Source organism: Atractosteus spatula, chromosome 9, assembly GCF_055471065.1.
Source record: "Atractosteus spatula isolate fAtrSpa1 chromosome 9, fAtrSpa1.hap1, whole genome shotgun sequence".
Lineage (NCBI taxonomy): Eukaryota > Metazoa > Chordata > Actinopteri > Semionotiformes > Lepisosteidae > Atractosteus > Atractosteus spatula.
Genome location: NC_142714.1, coordinates 14,437,809 through 14,457,449, shown reverse-complemented (window position 1 = coordinate 14,457,449; position 19,641 = coordinate 14,437,809). Strand labels below are relative to the sequence as shown.

Here is a 19,641-nt window from a genome sequence, read left to right as displayed (position 1 = left end):
ATTAGTAGTTTTCTTAATTTGTGATCTCCACAACTAGGAAAGAAACAAAACCTTTGGTGAATTACTAACTGTTTGAGCAAATGATTTTAAACACACAACACCATTCTCCTTGTCCACTTTTTCATTTGATATACAGTCTGTTATTATCTCAAATGATTTCAAACAGCAAAAAAACAACAAAAAAAATAAAATAAACTCTTCATATCATCCAGTCCAGCATGATTAATCAACAAGCTGTCAATGGGACACCATCTACTTCTCCCTAAATAAAGCTTTCACAAAAAGACTATACTGCTCAAGAACAATACACTCCTCTTCTGTAGCACAAAGCAGTTTATTGTCCATTCAAAAATGCCACCTACACTGCAGAGAAGATTAATGTTAGAAGGCCAGATAGCCAACAAAATTTTTATTCCAAATGACAGCAGAACAGACTCCACCTCTGCTAAAAATGAGGAGACTAAATCCTTTATCACACCTCACCCAGCTCTCTAATCCCCTCGCATGAACTGAGAGAGACGAGGCAAAGTACAGTAAGTTCCATTCTGCCTTTTGTCACAACCAATACTGCCTCTTGATCCTGTTCCAGTTGGACTCATTGCACCATCAAATGACTAGTATCCTCTTTTACAGGTAGACAGTTCTATTGCAATCATGGTTATGAAGTTCCCATCTACAACATGTATGTAAGAGCATTTTATTCACAAAAAGCAGCTCAGGACCTACATAAAATGGCTCCATTAAGGCAGAACTTTACTAACAGATGGTACTATTAAAGCATGTCTTAAAGTACAAGCTAAGCTATGCAAGAGGAACAAGCTTATGAAGGATGAACAACCTCAGAATGCTGCTCTTTATTATATTTTTGGTCACTTGACTTAAATACACTTTTCCGTTTTCTTTCATTGTATCTATTGTAGTTATTCATTCTGAAAACTACACTTGAGGCTCACAGTAAAATATTTTGTAACACAGAGTGCTGTACAAAAAATATAAGGCATGGTTAATGTCTGTAAATAAATTCCAAACACATTTATGATGAAACAGTCACACAACTGGCTTTCCTTAAAAGAGATTTGTGTACAAAGAATGAGTGTTATTTTAATTGCCATGTGTACTTAGCTTGCAATTTTAGCCATCAATGACTCGTAACCTAATTCTCCTTCAGGAAATCTGCTTTCATCAACTAGGGATACAGATCTCACAGAATCAGCATGCTTTAAAAGTCCAGTGGCTGCACTTTTATTCACCCTGAGGAATGTGCTTTATACAAACAAAAAATAAATTACAGTAAATATTAGCTATACACTAGAAGGAACTGCAGAAGCACTATTTTTATATTACCTAACATTTTATGACTAAAACATTTGTTTAAAGATACAAAATATTTTATACAATTTAAAGGTTTGAAAAGGATGCTTATTTTTTGTAATGACATACACCGTACAGTGTACTGTAGGTACAGAAGCTACAAATGTACTGTATCTTCAACCTTAAGGAATAACTCTTGAAAGGTTTATTCTGTTGTGGAACACGCCATGAATTCAATTATGTTTTACTAAAGTCGAATCTTCTTCCAAAGGTTAAAATCCCTTTCATTGGTAGAAACATACTGTAAGATCACAGAGTTACATACTGTACTGTAGATGAGAAGAAGTAAAAATCAAACTTAAATTCCCAGTACAATAGTACAAGTCTCTTGCAGCATCACTCTATTACTGAGTTTCTTGTTTTAAAAACCTTAAGTGTATTAACCAAAGTACTACAGCCCCTCAAAATAAAGTAAAAGGTTAATGGTACACCTACACTCCACACAACTTTGATGTATTATTTTCCATGATTATCTTTTTAAAAGGGAGTATCTGTGAAATAAAGGAACAAATATGCACAGAATTTGATTTTTTGGCTGTAGGATCAAGGGGAACAAACAATACCCAAATCTCAGTGAGAGGGTGGCTTAAATGTGCTTTTCTGTTTGTAATAATCTTTTAAAGCCTGTTATCTCATCCCGCCTAACACTGAGTCTCTTAAATTTATAGGCCAAGACACTCCTAATTGGCCTGGGCATGTCAACAATGTCTTGTACAAGGTGATGTTTGCACCACTGTGCACGCACCAAGAGTCTGCTTGATACGGTTGCATAAGCTGCCTGATTTAAATTTAAAACACAAAGGTTTGAGTGAAAATTCAAGCAAAGTCAATTACCATAATAATTCTGTGCTCGGATGAGGCTCTGGAGAAATTCTAAGTGGGTGGTTTTAGAAAAATACATCTTCCACTGCTATGTTTCCAGTTCTCTCATCCATTTCTTTTAGGTCTTTGATTAAATGCATTCAAGCTGTGGGCAGGGAGTTCTGAATACCAGATGTCATGCCTGCACCTTCACTGTACAACAACATCAGCAGCTAACTGAACAGTAGAACAGTATGCAAATTTTTAAAAACATTTATAAAGTGATACACAATGAAGATGCAGCATAATGGTATTGACTGTACTTTCAAGCAGTCAGCAGATAGGTTTATTGATTGCTTTAATTTGTGAGAACAAAATGCTAAACCTAAATTATGCGATTTCATAAAAATACTAAGTGTACCACGTATGCTCTTAATGTTGAACTACGATTACCAAAATGGGCTGATTAAGAAGCTGTACATGTGGGTATTAAAACACATAACTCACATTAAAATCACTGAGTTCCTCTGCTCTAACTATCAGCTGTCTAATCCAGAGAAATGAGTAAACAGGCTGTCTGAGGGACACGCCACATTCTGGAAAGCAGAGTGTCGCCTGTCTTGTTCTCGGGAAGGGGCCATCATGTTTGTCTGATCCATCCCTACAATCATTTTCAGACTCCACTGAAGCAAAGAAATTCTAGGAAGAACTGCAAATAACATGCGCATAAGCAACATGGTTAAGCTTACTTTCTGCATGATAATGACCTGGAACTATACAGTGGCAATATTGAAAGCTAGGAGACTAAACAAGCATCTTTTTTTGAGCCAGATAATATCTGAGGTGGCAACAGAGAAAGAGATGGAGAATTTTAATCATAGGTGAATGCTGTTCTGACCTTGACAATCCTGTAGAACAATAAGACTAAACAATGCTAGGGTTACAATGGCGAAAATTTAAGAAAATAATGAGGTCTTGTTGTGGCCAGCCTTCTCTCCAGACCAAATTTCAATAGAACTTGTCTGAAAGCAGCTCACCAATGCCATCAATTGCATTCAGCCATTAACAGCTAAACCTCTGAAGATGACTGCTTGTGGAAAATCTCACAGCAGACTGTCAAGAGTCTGTTCAGGTCGATGCATCTCATCTGCCAGGATTTTGTTAATGCACAGGGACATCAGAAAATGGACCACATTTCATACTGGAATTGGATCATTAATCCTTGATCTTTAATTTGGCTCATTTTCTGTCTATGTTTGAAATATTTGATTAAATCTATTATCAATATAACTCAGTTTACTTTTGTTTTTCAGTATATCTTAAGAAGAAATACAAATTTTACTAACATTCTTTTTCCATTTTTTTTAAACTTAATTTTCTTTTGTCTTTTCTGTTGCTTTACATGTGCTATTATTTAGACAGTAACAGCACTAAATGATTAGCCACCCTACTACCATTCAGACTTTCCCATAAAACGATTGTTCTCTGCTCTTTGTTAAGAGGCTTGAAGTAGGGTTCATTCAGGACTGAGTGGACAGGAGTGTCTCTAAATTAACATGGGTATTTCAGACTCGTTTCTCAGTCAAGAGCTCTCAGGATTCCACCATTCAAAAATACATCAAACATTTAAATTTAGTCTATTAGGACTAGGATAAAAAATATTCCTTCTAATTTTAGGCGGCCCATTCATTTTCTAAAGGTCTGTTAAGTTTTCTAAAACAAACGATAAGCAGAACCCTCTAACAGCCAATGTCCCTAACAGTACAGATAAATGTTACCCTGTGATTATTACAATATATCAAGTTCCACCTTGGCTTGTTTTGTGAAATTCACAATAGAGATTAAAGGGTTTTGGAGTTCTATTGGCTGCTTTTGATCAGTAAAATTACTACTCCCCCCCAAACAGTTTTCATCTGCACAGTCTTCTGCACAGAATTGTACGATTTCTTGCTAAAACAGCATACTCCAAGGAAGAGCTGAACATTGACTATCTAACCTCCTTAGCAGTGTGAGGTACTGTACTGTAAATGGCACTTAACAGTTATGCAAGGTGGTATTTATTATGTTATTATAATTTGTGTAATTTACTGTGACTGGTCAATCAGAAAAACTATTCAGGTTTTGCACTGACAAAGACAGAACAGGCCACATGCAGTCTGAGCTGTGCTGGGATCACCACTTTCTGCAGAGGATTACAGCCCTAAGTTAGACTCAGGGTAACTGCTAAGGATGTTAACAGTCAGGTAAATAGGAAAATCTTAAAAGCACAATGTTGGACTTCTTTCTATTGTTCGTGGATGTTACCTGTCAGAATCAGTTCACATCCACTATCTTATGAAGTGTACAACTCTATATGTTGTGTGGGGATAGATATGGAGTGGGATGTGCAAATAAGTAACAAGTAGAGTAATGCCAACAAGAAAAGGCACTTCATAGCCATAGACATTTTCTGGACATGAAGCCTTGCAAAATATAAGAAACTTTTCAAAAATTGGCAAACAACTGAAGAGAAAATGGCTGTCAGCTAGCATCAAAGTTTGCTGTTGATTAACTATGACTAAACATGAATCAAGAAATCAGCAGGTGATTCAGTTTCAGTATACTCTTTTTGTGCAGGGTGTAAATTATATTTGGACTTTAAACATTAACCCAAACTACCCAATAGTTATTCTTGCAGGAGTTTTTAAAATTAGACGTGCCCCCAATTTGTTTGTGATTTACTTGCTAAAGGGAATAATGGCTAAGACTCTAGCCCTTTGAGTTAAAATTCTGGGAAATTAACACTGATGTTTTGTTCTGTAGCAAATCATCCCTCTTAGATATGTGCCTTTAACTTTTTTTATACAGAACATTTTGCTGCAATGAAATCATCATAGAAGGCAAAATAGGTTTCTGTGTTCATACCACAGAAACCTGAACAACTGAATTGTTTTAAGAAACATTTTCTTGATGTGTCCTCATGACAGATTAATTTTTCATACCTGAACTTGACTTGGGTTTAGGTATGTTGGTTCAATCATTTCTAAACATATGTCTATGGGAAATTTATTTTAGAATAATAAAGCAAAACTCAGGCACTTTGCCAAGTTCCAACAATTCAATTCTTCCAAAAAAGTGCTAATTTCTGTTGTATCCAGATGTATGTAGATGTATCCAGGCACAATATTCTTAGATACTCAGAAATAACAAAAACAAAACTTGCATATTAATATGAAGTGTCCATTGTCTATAAAGTGTCTTTTTATATTTAATCATCATAAAGTAGAACTTTACAAGAGCACAAATAAGAAGAGTAAAGAACAATGTTCTATATTTTTCCAAATAATTTGGTCAGACCACCAGATGAACCATGTTAAGCAGGAAGGCAAATTTAAGAAACATATGAATATTATACTATAGTAGGATATACTATAGTATACTAGAGTAGTATATTAGTGTTGTAAAAACAATAGAGAGGAAATGTGTTTTTTCATTTTTCAATAGATAAAAGAATTACACAACTGATCCTGAGGACACTCCAGCCTGGAAACACTTACTAAAACTAAATTAGGAAAGAGATTTATAAATAATTAAATGTAATACACTGAACCAGCAAAATGTTAGCTGAAAAGGCTTTTTACTTATTTCTTTTTTTTACTTATTACTTTTACACATTCTCCTCCCCCCACCCATATACCAGAAGAGATTCATTAATTAAACCAATCCTTGTGTAACATTGCTTTTCCTTTCCTTGTGCTTTTCCTCCAGCAACAGCAGTTATCACTTTGGGACCACTGTCGTGCTTTTTTCTATCTAATGAATCCTAAGAAAGGGTTAAATGGTTTTTGGCACTCTGGCCACTACAATCCTTTCTGTCGCAGTTCGGATGCATCACTGGCACTGCAGAAATATTTGTATGTACATTTTGCTGTCAGAAAAATACAAGCTTGCTCTGGTTAACCAACTTTTGCTATTATACCATTACATATGGCAGATTTGCTTTACTCATTGTTTCCTGGTGGTTAGATGCAATAAAATTTCTCTTTTCTCAGAAGGGGTTATTTATTATTTACAGTATATTAAACCAAAGGAAATCTCAGAAGCATTTCACATGAATCATGAATAGTACCATATGTCATTAATTTCAAAATCAAAAAAAGTTTTGCATGTGAAAACTCAAAACTCAAAACTGTTTTTACACACACATCCAGTCAACTGTGGCCAGTTTCGCTGTTCTTCCTTTTATCACCGATGGTTTTACAGTGCTTGCAGTGACATTAATACTGTAGCATGAATGAAGTCCAACAAATGTAAGACATAATGAGCTGCTTATTGTTCTTACAAAGAGTAAACATTGAGCCATTATTTTGCATCGAAAAAATGTATTGAGAAACTCACTTGTATTCTCTGGTTCTGTTGCTTGGGTTGAGTGTGAAGTGCCAATGCATTACGTTAACCTCTTCCAGGACTGAAAATCATTTAATTGGATTGGATTCCTGCATTTACCAAAATGTACTAATGCACTCTGAAGAACTGTAATTGCTTTTTGGATACAATGTTTAATTTGATAGCCACACAGGTACATTGAACTCCACCTCTGTGTTGAAAAACTTCATTGCATTGCTTATTTTTCATGCTTTTGACAGCAATATTTCAAATTAATTAGCTCTCCTCCTCTGAAGACTACTAACTGTAAAATTAAATTCTGTTGTCCTTTAATTGACAAAAATCTCAGTGCTTGGAGTCAAATATTAGTACAAATAATTACAAATATTTAAGACTTTTCAAGTTTAATATTCTAATTATCCAAGTAAAAAGTACATTGAGGGAGTTATGTTATGTAGTGGTATTTGTGGTTCAGATATAGTGGGTTATGGTTTATGCTTTTGTTCATTTCTGGGCCTTAATACAAAATCCATTTAATGTTGACTTAAGGGAAACAATTACTCCATACAATTTCACATGCTTTTTCAGTCTATTGCGGAGTGAAAAGGAAGTACAATAAACTGCACTCCTCCCAGGAAGCTAACATGTTAATGTTTTCTAAAAAGAATTGAAGACTAAAGGGGAAAGTTTTTATCAGTGGTTGTGTGCCCATTGAGTAAATGCAGGCCAAGATTTAGCAGGAATCAAGAAGAAAAATAATTTTCAAAAAGATCTGTTTTTAATTATTTTAAATTATGTATCAATAATTAATGTGCACCTCCATATATTTAAAAATAATAATGAAATCTAAATAACTTTGCAGAAGTGAAAGAGCAAAACTAGTCCCTTTTTTATTTATATAATAAACAACAGATCTGTTCAAAAACACAGCAGTTAACAACAATGAAACAGTTGAAGATGTCACTTGACTAATGTATCAAATTAAAGAGACTAAAGATGCAGGGAGGGAGAGAGACCAATATTCGCATTAGGTGTACTGCTGTGCAACAGGTGCGACAGTACTTGAATTTTCATTCCTTCTCACATTATTTAAGCAAAATCAACAAGGCGCCACGCCTACCGCGTTTTAACGCAGTACTGTATCTGTACATACAGCAGTAACTGCCACATCAGGTTCTGGACATTAAAATTCAACAGATAACTAAAGTAACTTCTTTAATTTAGTTTACACCAGTTAAATATAAACCAGTCAATTTAATAGCAAAGGTTTAGCATTAAGAAATCTCTTCACACTACACTAATCAGTCTCAAGCTATCAAGACTGATAAAGTCACTAGTTACAGAGACTGCGTACCCAACCAAAAAGGACAAATGAGTAAATAAATGCACGAACACTCCTCTCAACTGCAGCTAATGACACTGTAATTGTGTTCCATTATTATTTAATCCACACCAGATGCCCTGATAAGTATTAATGTATTAAAGCGCAACATCACAGATGTCCAAAATCCAGCTTCATTTAAGAAACAAAGAACTAATAATAAAATGGCCTGACTACACTGCATGGCTTTCTATTAAGTGTAAAGGAAAAACATACTGACTGCCATACAGAACTAGTGTCAGAATCCCGAAATCCCTTTGTTCAAATCCAAGTATTGTCACTCATTATTTGTGACAGTGTGATCCCAGGTGAAACACTGAACAAATTCAGCAAAACAGAGACAGTGAAAGGATGAGCTGACTAGAGCATTCTAAATTTGGTCTAAGACTCTTGTGCTTGACTTGAAATCCAGAGGTCTGGGCAGTATAAGTGAAAGCTGTATCAACTGTCCACTGAACATCTACATTTGGACATTTTCTGGCCCAGATTAAAGTCTGGTGAAAGGGGAGCTAGGCCTGACAAAACACGTTGGAGGATGGAGGTTGCTTAGTGTGTTTTGCAAACAGGGATATAAAATGTTGGAAATAACTGGTAATTCTAAATTATTAAAAAAGAGAAAATATAACAATTGTAGGAAGCAGATGGTTGAGTGAACACAAGGACTACAGACAACTAGAGGCTATTGTGAAACAGCTCTCGTTGAAACAGAAAAAGTTTTGTTACAATTGGTGCTCTTAACATTTTTTATGTTCTAGTAGAGAAAATTCCTTAATGTTAGAGTGATTCCATTGGTGATTAACATCAAAACATAAACATTCTTCCATGTAGAATTAAGTCCTGAATCGAAGGCCTTATGATTGTTATGTCCAGTCAACAGCATTTATTTTGTGTGAAGTTTTCCATTCCTTTGTTGATTTGAATGTATACTTTAGATCATCTGGCCATAAGATAGTTTCATTCCATTGATTTGAGTCATCTGTTTTGTGGTTTGCACTCAGAAGATGCTTTCTTTCTTGAAACCCACCAATGAATGCCACATTCATGCAGGCAACTTTGAATGGTAGTTTTTGACACCAGGCTCCCAGACCACTTATTCTACAGCCTGTGCTGGCAAGACTTGCATCTTATTCTTGTGAGAGCTGCTACTATACCGTTAGCTTGCGATGTCTTAATAACAGACACCACAATAGAAAGTGGTAGATTCAGCCTTTCAGGATTCTTTTATAGCCACCCACAAACCTGTGGAGGTGAATGACCATTTGCCTGCTGTCTTCGAAGAGCATTCTGAACTTAACAATGAGGATGCATGCTGCTAATGAATATCTTCCATATGTTACTTTCCTTTAATGCCCCAAGGAAGCAAAGGATCGTCGGAGGCCACTGTACAGCACATAAAAAGAACATAAATGTTATTGTATATTTTTTAAAGGAATTTCATGTAAACAATACTTAGAGGTATACATCTGCAGGATGCTGTATAAACTTGGGAATAGACATTTCCTAATGTGATTTATAATGTGCCATGTGGAAACTGTAAATATGTGCAATGATTTTAAAAGAAAAATTAGAAAAAGACCAATGTAAACACAATTTCTCCAAGTACTAAAGCATATAACATACAATTTCAAATGGCCAGAACTAACAACGTTAAAACTGGAACACCAAGCAGTCTGTGGTATGAGGCTAACCAATTACATCTACCTGACTCCACAACAACACTTTACAAAATGACATTGTCTTCCTTTTCTTATTTTAGAAGTCACCTAAATGGCATGCTATTGACCAATGTTCCTCTGCATAAGTACTAATTGCCTGTCATTTCTGCTCTCATAAGGGAGACATGCTGATTGTATTTTTTATCAGACAATCTAATATATTGAAGCATAATTTCAGCTTGCTGTTCTGAGTGTGTGAGTCAATTAACAGTTCTCCTGGGAGCCAAGGCGTCATTATTATATAAAAGTATCTGGAAAAACCCGGCTCAGGTTGGGAATGTGTCAAAGCTATGGAAGACAGAAGAAAAAGCCCATCAGCTGAGACTTCTTGTGTCAATTTCCTACACTTTTTTAATCCTGCCTCTGTGTTACAGTTTAATCACTCCATCATTGTGTTTTTGGTAAATATAAGGGAAATCAGAAAAAAACAATTAAAGAAGCAACACGATGAAAACCATCTTCACACAGAGTCAATGACTCAATAAACCTCTATCCTCTGAAGGCCAAATTAAATGAAAGGTTGGGAATGCTAGTCCTCACAATTCACTGGGGTAATGCTTGAAAAATAAGGTCCATAACTAGGACAGAAGTGAAACAGAATGTAGTACAGTAAATTGTTATAAGAACCACTGAGTCCACAACTGTGCTAAATTTGCACATGTGCTTAAATGTCAAACAATAAGGGACATAACTAAGCAGCAGCGCAACAGGGGAAGAAAAAGAACAAGAAACCCCTCAGTAAAATAATCACATCCCAGTCAAGGAAGTCTCTTATTGATTTGTTATATGAACATGGTATGTTTTATAGTACATACTGTACCTGTCTCAAATACCAGAGCTACTGCCCCATCACCACTTTCACATTTATATAGAATCACGGGTCTGATCATGCAAGGACTAAGCAGTGGAAGGAAAACGTTTTAGCACACAGAAATTCTAAACTTGAAAAATTTGAAAAAAAAAGTCCTTCTACTATGTAGTTTGTCAGTCGGATGTGTCAAAATAGGCTTTACACTTTGCTCTAAAATGAAGACATTATAAATCTAGCAGGGTAAGTAGAGTGCGGAGATTCTTCAATCTAACAACCAAATGCAAAACATAAATCTGAGTGTACAACTGCCACTGGCCACTCACAGTGGGGAATGAAATATAGTGTAGCACAAAGCAATGAAACTAAACTGGATTAACAAGGCATGAAAATGATAATTCCCACATCTTGGCTTTCTGCATCACAGGGGGATCACCATCTTTCTTTGACTCTCAGCAGAAGGGTTTTGGTTACCAGTACACTGGATTGGCTTAACTGCTTAATAAAGTCTTCTTCCTCGCTCATCTACCAATTTTGTCCTCATATTCCACATCTGTTTTTTAGTGAGATACGACTGGGTCATTACTGTTTCAGAATACTGTAGATGCTAAACTAATGGTGATCTGAGAGCATTTTCCTTGCAATCTTTAGCATGCATTACCTTAAGGACTATAAATGCAGAATACAGAATGCTCAAGGAGATAGATTAAAAGCTGGGGAAATTCAGAACATTCATTTTTACACATTGTGGTTGGTATTCATGGTGCAGAACAGCCACTGTCAAAGTTGAACAACTAATGTGATTAGAAACCAAATTAAAAGTGACAAAGCCTAAATTTCCTTAACAAAACTACACTGCAGCAAACAGAGTACTCCAGTTATGGAAGAAGAATGATGAAGTGAACGCCACAATTATTGTCCCACACCTGAGCAGCTTCAAGAAAATTGTTTTGCACTGGTGTGAGACTTAAACCGTGGAGAACAGCAAAATGATGCCAGTGTTTCTTCTTCTGTTCACCCTAGTTACACATATGGATTCAACACAAACAGCATACCAAGATACAGAAAACGTGTTAAAAAAAATAAACTGAAACAGGTAGCATTTTAGACGATAAAAGTATTTTGGGAGAACTGCTTATTGTGACAAAGATGAATGTCTGGGCATGGATTGAATCGAAGCCTCAACCAACCACTTACAAATTCCCAATGCAATACTTCACTCTGGCTTTCTATGAAGCAAAAGCAAAAAGACTCTTGCTGATACAAAGCTACCATTCAATAACACAGAGGCAGGTGAGTTGAAGTTTTGATGTAATCTGGGCTTTGGCTCATATACTATTTAATGAGAAGTTTGACAGCAGCTAACCTGCTAAGAAATGAAAATAAGGTCCATGTGAGGCAGTGACACATACTGATCTTTAGTCTTTATAGATGCAGTGGTGGTCCAGTGGTAGAATTATCACTGGGTTCGATTGCTGACCAATTCATTGTTATTGGCTAGATAGACCGAATAGTCTCCTATCATTTGTAACTGCTCTAATGTCTCACTTTTCTGTATTTCTCATTTTATTCTGTGACAGTTCAGTGACCATGACAGTTCAAAGACAATTCCCTTTCCAGTTTCATCTGACCTGTCTCCTCACTACATAGAGTTGAAACACTGTTCTTACTGAGCTGCAAAAGGTTTATGCTTCAGAAAAGTGTTTCCCCTTCAATGAAGAGCCCAATAACCTTGAGATTGAGAGGAAAAAATAAACATAACAAAAGAAAATTAGTTTTACATTTAGGTTAAAGCTTACCATAAACTGTGACTCTGTTGCTTTAAAAAGTTCTGTCAGCATTTAATTTAGTGTTATTAGCTGCAGCAAGTCTATCTTCTACAAGTCAAAAGTGTATTCTTGGCTAGAAGACAGTGAAATGTTTGATGGTCTGAAAGTACCCAAAAGTTGAATCAATAACAATAAAAAGGCAAACCTTGCTTTATTTACTTTAGCTGTTGCCCTCAGACATACTGTAAGAGCTTGAGTCAATATCTGATTAGGAAGGCATATTTTGTTACTCCTACAGTAATAATTTTAAAATGTAGGTCAATATCAGAGTTTCAGACAAAACAAACAATATCATACCTTAACTGCTTCATAAACTAAGATAACAAAATGCCTTCCGATTTGCTTGTTCCAGCGATTCTCACAATTCATTGAATACCTAAATTCACCACATTACAAAAATAATTAACTTATATTTAGACTTTATTTAGCTGAATGGTGTTGCATGTCAAGAACAAAATAATAAAAAAACTACTGCTTAGCTGATTAAAGAATGCGATCCAGCTAAACCTAGTTTTATGTTTTCATTTAAAACTTTTCTAAGGAATATTTGAGGCTACAAGCAGCAGACTGTGTAATCCCACTCTGTTTCTTCAAAAAGACTGAAATCTCATAAAATAAGGGGAAAATAAATACACACAGATGGACATGAACACTTTCTCTCAACAACTACATTCATCAGCATTAACATAAAGACACTCACTAAGCAATAAGGTGTCCCGAGGGCTGTGTATGCACAACTTTAAAACAATGGATTGCAGCATAAACATGAAATACTGTGACAAACGTCAGCTGCATGAACATATGTTGAATGCTTGCATAAGAAAAACACTCTGCATAATTTTAAATCATTCATGAATTCATGAATGAATTCTTTATAAAAATCTGCTCTGTTTGTATAAGAAACTTTATAATCATCACAAACTCTGGCAAAGGAAGCAACAGTAGAGCAAACAGAGGAAGAAGGGTCATTGACAGAGCTGAAGTCACATTATTTACAGTAGCTCAGGTGCATTTGGAAAAAATCTTTATTTCAAGGAAATGTTTGGTAAATGATTACTCTGCAAGATCAAGTTTGGTAGCATTCGGTTTAAAAGCATGGAAGGTGTCACAGCTATGAGGATCACATGCTCAGGGTTTGAAAAGAAGCACACATCTGTCTCCTTACCTCCAAGTAACTTGGACTGACAGTTAATAAACTCAGGCTTCCTGTCTGCAATATGCCGCTGACAAGTGTGATGGAGGATTTGAACGAATGTGCATTTCTCTCCAGCAGAGCCAGCAACCCACTGGTCAAAGGTATTGTCAAATACCAAATCAAATTCCGCACAGTCCTAAGGGAATTAAAAGAAAATCATATGAAACCACCAGACTTTTTCATCTTTCTCTTAAATAAATAAAGAGACGCCTGCTGTCTTTTCTTGCACAAAGCATATGATGAAAATCCCTTGTATAATAAACATCTTATTCAAGCCATCTTAGTCAACACCTTCTATAAAGCTATCAGCTATGCAGGGAATCTTATATGATATTTGCCAGTGCTTAACTGCTACAAAGTACAAAAGACTGAAGAACAGACTAGTCAACATTTTTAATACCACGCTGAATGTCAACATGGGAGAAGTCATTCATGCTAAAGAAAAATATGAGAACTTGCTTGGGGGCACATACTCTGTAAAAGCTAGGTTAACACTGTTGTTTGTCTGATGTGACTGGCAGATCCTAGCACACCACGCAAAACAAGTTCAATAGTATTCCAGAACCGAGAGTTGAAACAGCAGCAGGCGTAGATCAATCCTAAAAGTGAACACAGAAGAAAGAAGAAAGTGAGACTCACTCGATTTGGGTCGATGCCATTCACCTGTCTCAGCTGATCAATTGTCCACTGTGATCTTCTCACAAAAGATGATGAGCCTTCAAATTGTTTGACCTTGGTAATGGAGACCTGAGAGGGCTTCTTATTTGTCACTGGGAAAAAAAGAAGAAAAGGGGGAAATAAATAAATATGTTCCAAGGTAGTTACTCTAATTCCCTAGCTGGGAATGATAATGGCAGCATTAAAAATGTATTGCATTGCCCCTTGCACATGTTTTGAGCCATGCAAAGAAACAGGAAAAGGAATTCAAAATTAAGAGTGAGATTCTGAATACAGTAAGTAATTGGTAATTGGTTAATAAAACAAACTAATAATCTATCGTGTTTAAAAGCTTTTATGTGCTTTCATAAACCAAGTGTGCATATACTGTCTACTGTATATATAATTCAGCTGCACAGGTAGTCTGGTAGACACCTTTTTTGCACATACAGAGATTGTATCTAGACAGCAGTCATATGCAAAGTATTGAAGCACCTCGATATATTCAGTGCTCTACAATGTACTGGGACACTGGAAAAATTTCAGGCATATATTTGGTCATATTAGTACTAAAATAAACCATATTCAACCCAGTGATTTTGTGTCCCTAAAAGTAAAAGAACACGTTTACTTGTCAGTCCTTGGTTGCACACACCTGTGATGTAATGAATGCATGAAGTCAATGATCCATTTCTCAACACGAGGGCACTACAGGCTCTTTGTTACAAGTCACAAAATAGTTTCACTGTTTCCACTGCTTTCCTTCATTTTTATTTAGTGCATCTTGGTTTTCCACACTAGTTTTAGGGAGACTAGCATGCACAAGAACGAGCAGCCATTTCCACCCTAATTATATGTGCACATTTATAAAAGTCCCCTCACACATGCTTTAAAAATCAAAACTAGAAGTCAAAAACAGGAATGACACGTTTCCTCCATTACGCAGTTCACTTCAGGAAACAGAGAAAACATAACAATGGATAACTTTACAGTGGCCAGAAAAACAACTTACACTTTTCATTAGGCTGTAATGAAGCCACAAGTGTGTTGTACAGCCAGCTGGAGTAGACTGATTTTTGCTAATAAAGACACTGTAGCAACTGTCGTCTTTTAAACCATGTCATCTTAAGATTTAGTTTGGCCTTGCAGAAGATTATGGCTCTTTTTCTTAAGGAAGATTAAACATTTTAAGGTCGATAATTTGTTTCTGATCATGTTTTACTAATCTTCTATCGAATCAGCTTTAACTTTTAACCTGATTTGCTGTTCTGGGAATATGAATCGAGGAATAAGAACAAACTGGGGAGTACTGTATATCAGACTATGTCAGATGCAGTAGTCATTGACGCTTACTATATCTTTCAGCCCCATCTCACATCTGTCAGCTATAAGGTTTGCATAAAACAAATTCCATTCTAGAGGACCCATCACACCCTTTTTTAATTGATTTCTGATTACTCCCCTCAGAACATGGACACAGATGTCCCAATTTGAAAACAAACAGGTTTAAGTTCTCAGTTACACCTGTGGTATTAACCTTACTTAACAGATTTTTCTTTTGTGCATTTATATGTGTATTGTTTGTTTGTGTGTTGTCTTTAAATTATCTGCTGCTCTAAAACAAATTGCCCCTTGGGGATAAAAAAGGCTCTCTCTCTCTTCTAGGCCTTTTAGCCCTGCTAACACTTTAAAAGACAGTCTCAAACTACCTTCAATTTATGGAGAAAAAGCTGTAAGCACTACACGTAAAAAAGATACTTAGGCACTACCCTAATTGCACAAGTTTGACAAAATAACAAGTACTGCCACTGACACAAAGCTTTTAAAGCGCTCTTTTCTATAAAGGTAGAAAACAATAAAAAGAAATTAGATCAGTTATTCCCAGCAATATGAGGTATGTGGCATTGTTACTTTACTGTAACCTTGCTCTTATTACATCCTCTCAGATACCGATGTTCTACAGTCCTCCTTTAAAATCAAATGCCCCTCCACTCCTCAATCCTTAATTCTGGACAGCAGGCCGGCTGTTGCAAGAGTCCTGTGAACATTATAGTCTTTAAGCTAAGAATACTATCCAGTCAGTAATGCAAGTCATCAAAATGCAGAAGTTACAGCAGTAACACAGTTGGTTGTTACATTTGTAGCCAAAGCCAGAAACCATTGTATGCTGGCAGAATGAATAGAAAGTAATAAGAAAAATATTTTTTATCTGTTATACAAGTATCAAAATAAAGGTTACTTGCACAGAGATTAGTTTTACAATAGCAACACTGACAAACATCATTTCAAAAAGGACATGTGGGGGTGATTTAACGTATGAGCCTATCTCCTAGTATCCATTTTCCCATGAAAAAGATCTTATAGTTATAGCTAAATTATTATTTTTACCCTACACAAAGTTATAAATATTGGTGGAACTGCAAAAGCAGAAACGCCTTGAAAATCAAGGCTGCAGAAATAAACCGCATTGTATGTCAAAAAGCCATAGCAAAACAAGGCTCATACAGAATTTCAGCTGATGTGTACTTTACGTAGTAAATGGGTGCATTTTTTTAATCCAAAAGATTCTTAAAATTTACAGTCTCTCACAATGTATTCCTATACTGAGATCCTCAGTGCTTATAGCCTTTCTGGTCATGAAAAGCCTTCTAAACTGTCCTAATTTCAGCTTCCTCTGTTCTCCTTTCCTTTTCAAGAAGCTGCTTTATGCTAAAGTTTATCTTTTGCATCTTCCATCTCTTAGTTCTATTTGATGTGTTTCAATTCTTAGGCCAACTATGATGACAAAGTTAATGGTTTAGGAGTATCAGTCAGACATTAGATTGAAGTAAACAATAAGCACTTCAAAGTACCTGTAATTATAATCAATATGCTTCATTTGACAAAGACAGGCTTTTACCTGCAGACAGTAATGGCTTGAATTGACATCAGTTGAATTTAAATATTCCATCACTTTTCTTATCACTGACAACTTAAATTGAAATAATGAATTTAGTAATCAGCTCATTTGAGATGATTTGATATACTTTTCCAAAACTTTCCAAGGTTCTGATTCAAACTCATTGTAATAAAAAAAACAAGGTCAGAAAAAAAGTTACTTGATACAATCAGAGACAACAAAAAAAAGCTGACATCCTTCAAAACACTCCATTATTAATCTGAAATGATGACTACTTTCACAGATCTCTAAATTCGCAAAATGGCCCATATTTAACAATATACCACATCCAGTGTTTGTAACAACCAACAGATTTCCAAAAAATGTGCAGCTCTCTATTCAGAACACTGATCCAAGCTGAAACATTTTGGATATATATAGTCTATGATCTCTAGCTATAAAGTCTTTATGTTTACATGCCATGTACCAGAACCTGCATATGCCACAGGAAACAAGTATCTCAGTTTTCAGAAGTGGATACTTCAGGGAGCATATTATAGATTCCATATTAATTTAGTCAATAAATTAGACTTTTTTTGAATTAGAATAGCTTTGTCCTCATAGCAGGCTTTCATTACCTGGGAATGTAGCCCTTTCAACAGCATTTCCCATTGATCTCTCAAGGACCTTCTGTTTCATCTTGCAATCACAGGCTTTTCCATATGCTAAACTTACTTTCTTTGTAATCATACAAGTACATTAGCATGGAATGACATACGAACATATATCACACTGTACCATGCTGATGTAGCAGGGACCACTAAGCCTGTTGCAAGATTATGTTGTTCCCTAGAACTGACTGAATAGCGCTGAGAGTAGGAGTGCTGCAGTGAGAGTCCTGGTCCTGTTGCACTGCAGAATTCATCACTGTCTGAAGAGGCTTGGAGCTGGGAGGTTCCTGAGAGCACACTGTATGATTGAATCCTGACATTGACAGAGCAAATGCACCTACACCTGCACTATGACAAAAATAATGCTACATTTAAAAAACTTATATACTATAGTAGTAAATATACTGCTGTCATTAAAATTACATTCTCCTGGGGTGAGGTAAAACAGGTCTGTAAAACATAGGAGAGAAAATGTCATAGCGAAACTAAATGGTCTAACTTAATTTTAAAAATGTGAAAAACTGATGATGCTGAGAGGCATATTCTCTCTCCATATTATCAGAAAAAACAACAACAAATATATTAAAATATTCTTAAAGGGATCTATGCTGGGAGCTGAATGGCACTTTCTTTAAAAAGAAATACTGGACTATTGAAATATTACCATAAGGATGAAGAAAGATAGAAAAAAATTAATCAATCCTGGTATGACAGTTTAGCTCCAGCTTTAGTCCATTACTGTACATAAGAGAGAAACAGAGCTTGCTGGAAAGCACATGACTTTAGCTGAAGACAATATTGTACTCTATTACCTCTCTCATTCAACACACCGTATTCAATCACATTAATTACTGCTCAGTCAGTTACACTGAAAAACTGCAAAATGATCAGCTGTGACAGGTGGTATAGTGGTGCTGTCTATCAGCTAAGTAAACTTCTTCCAGTCATCATTTGTTCCAATTAAGGACTTCTTTGCCTGCCAATGATATTTGGTAATAGGCATGAAGTAACCTTCATGTCTGATTAGATTGGGTCCACAATAGAACGATGTATTAGCAGAAGGGAACAGCAGCAGTACTGTATGCATGTTCATTTACACACCAATGCATATCTTAATGGTCTCAGTCTGCAATCCATTTTAATGAAGGCTCTGCAAGCACAACAGCAAAAGAGCATTGAATCAGCATACAAACAGCTGGATGATGTTTTGGTACAGATAGTGCAGTAAGAGAAAAAAACATTACCACACACAAAAAAGCTACCCTATACACAGTATATGGTGAAGAAACAAAACAAAATCAGTCAGCTGGAAGGTGAAGGATCTATAGTTAAGTAACATCCATATAAACTTCTTGTTTTTTTTAAGTATTGGCTTACAGTACATTTTAAAATGAAACTGAACTCACGACCTAACTAAATCTTGTCACGACCCCTGAGGAATAGTGTTCTGCACTGCATTTTTAAGAGCAGCACCAGCACTGAGTTATGTAAAGAAATCCAGTTCCTAGCACAATAAGATACACCGTCCTCTGTTTCTGAACATTCAATTAATTAATTTAGACATTTAAGAACTTTAACACTTCATACTGTACCTTTTGATGACATGAGAAATAATTTTGCAAAGAAAGTACGCCAACAAAACGCTGCGACAGTCTCGCTGCTACAGGGAGCTCTAAAAAATGAACAAAGTAAGCTTCGATACTTCAAGCCTAGGGATCCAGCGGCTCTTCGGCTGTCACTAGTAAATGGATGATGGCCAACGTTAGAAGCCTGAACTGGACCTAGGACTGCTAGCTGGCTGCTAATGTTAAATCACAGGAATAGAATAAGAACTCCTTACCACAAAAGTCCAATCATTCATTCAAGGCAGGTGTGTCCAATTTACTGCAGTGCGGGAGAAGACTCTAACTAAGACAACTTTAAAGAAACATGTCCCTTTGGTAAAACAATGAGTTGTACTTTAGTTTAAG

At 35.9% G+C, this 19,641-nt stretch overlaps 1 protein-coding gene across 2 annotated transcripts in view; it reads right to left on the bottom strand.

Annotated features, from left to right (window-relative positions):
* The window catches only part of stxbp6 (syntaxin binding protein 6 (amisyn)), a 108,664-nt gene that overhangs the window by 11,511 nt on the left and 77,512 nt on the right, over positions 1-19,641 (bottom strand). For both annotated transcript variants that reach the window (XM_088925894.1, XM_088925895.1), the window contains exons 3-4: positions 14,105-14,235; positions 13,436-13,601 (exon numbers count right to left, since the gene is read on the bottom strand). In XM_088925894.1, the coding sequence (XP_088782020.1) occupies positions 13,436-13,601; positions 14,105-14,235 (297 nt within the window). The remainder of the gene's footprint in view (positions 1-13,435; positions 13,602-14,104; positions 14,236-19,641) is intronic.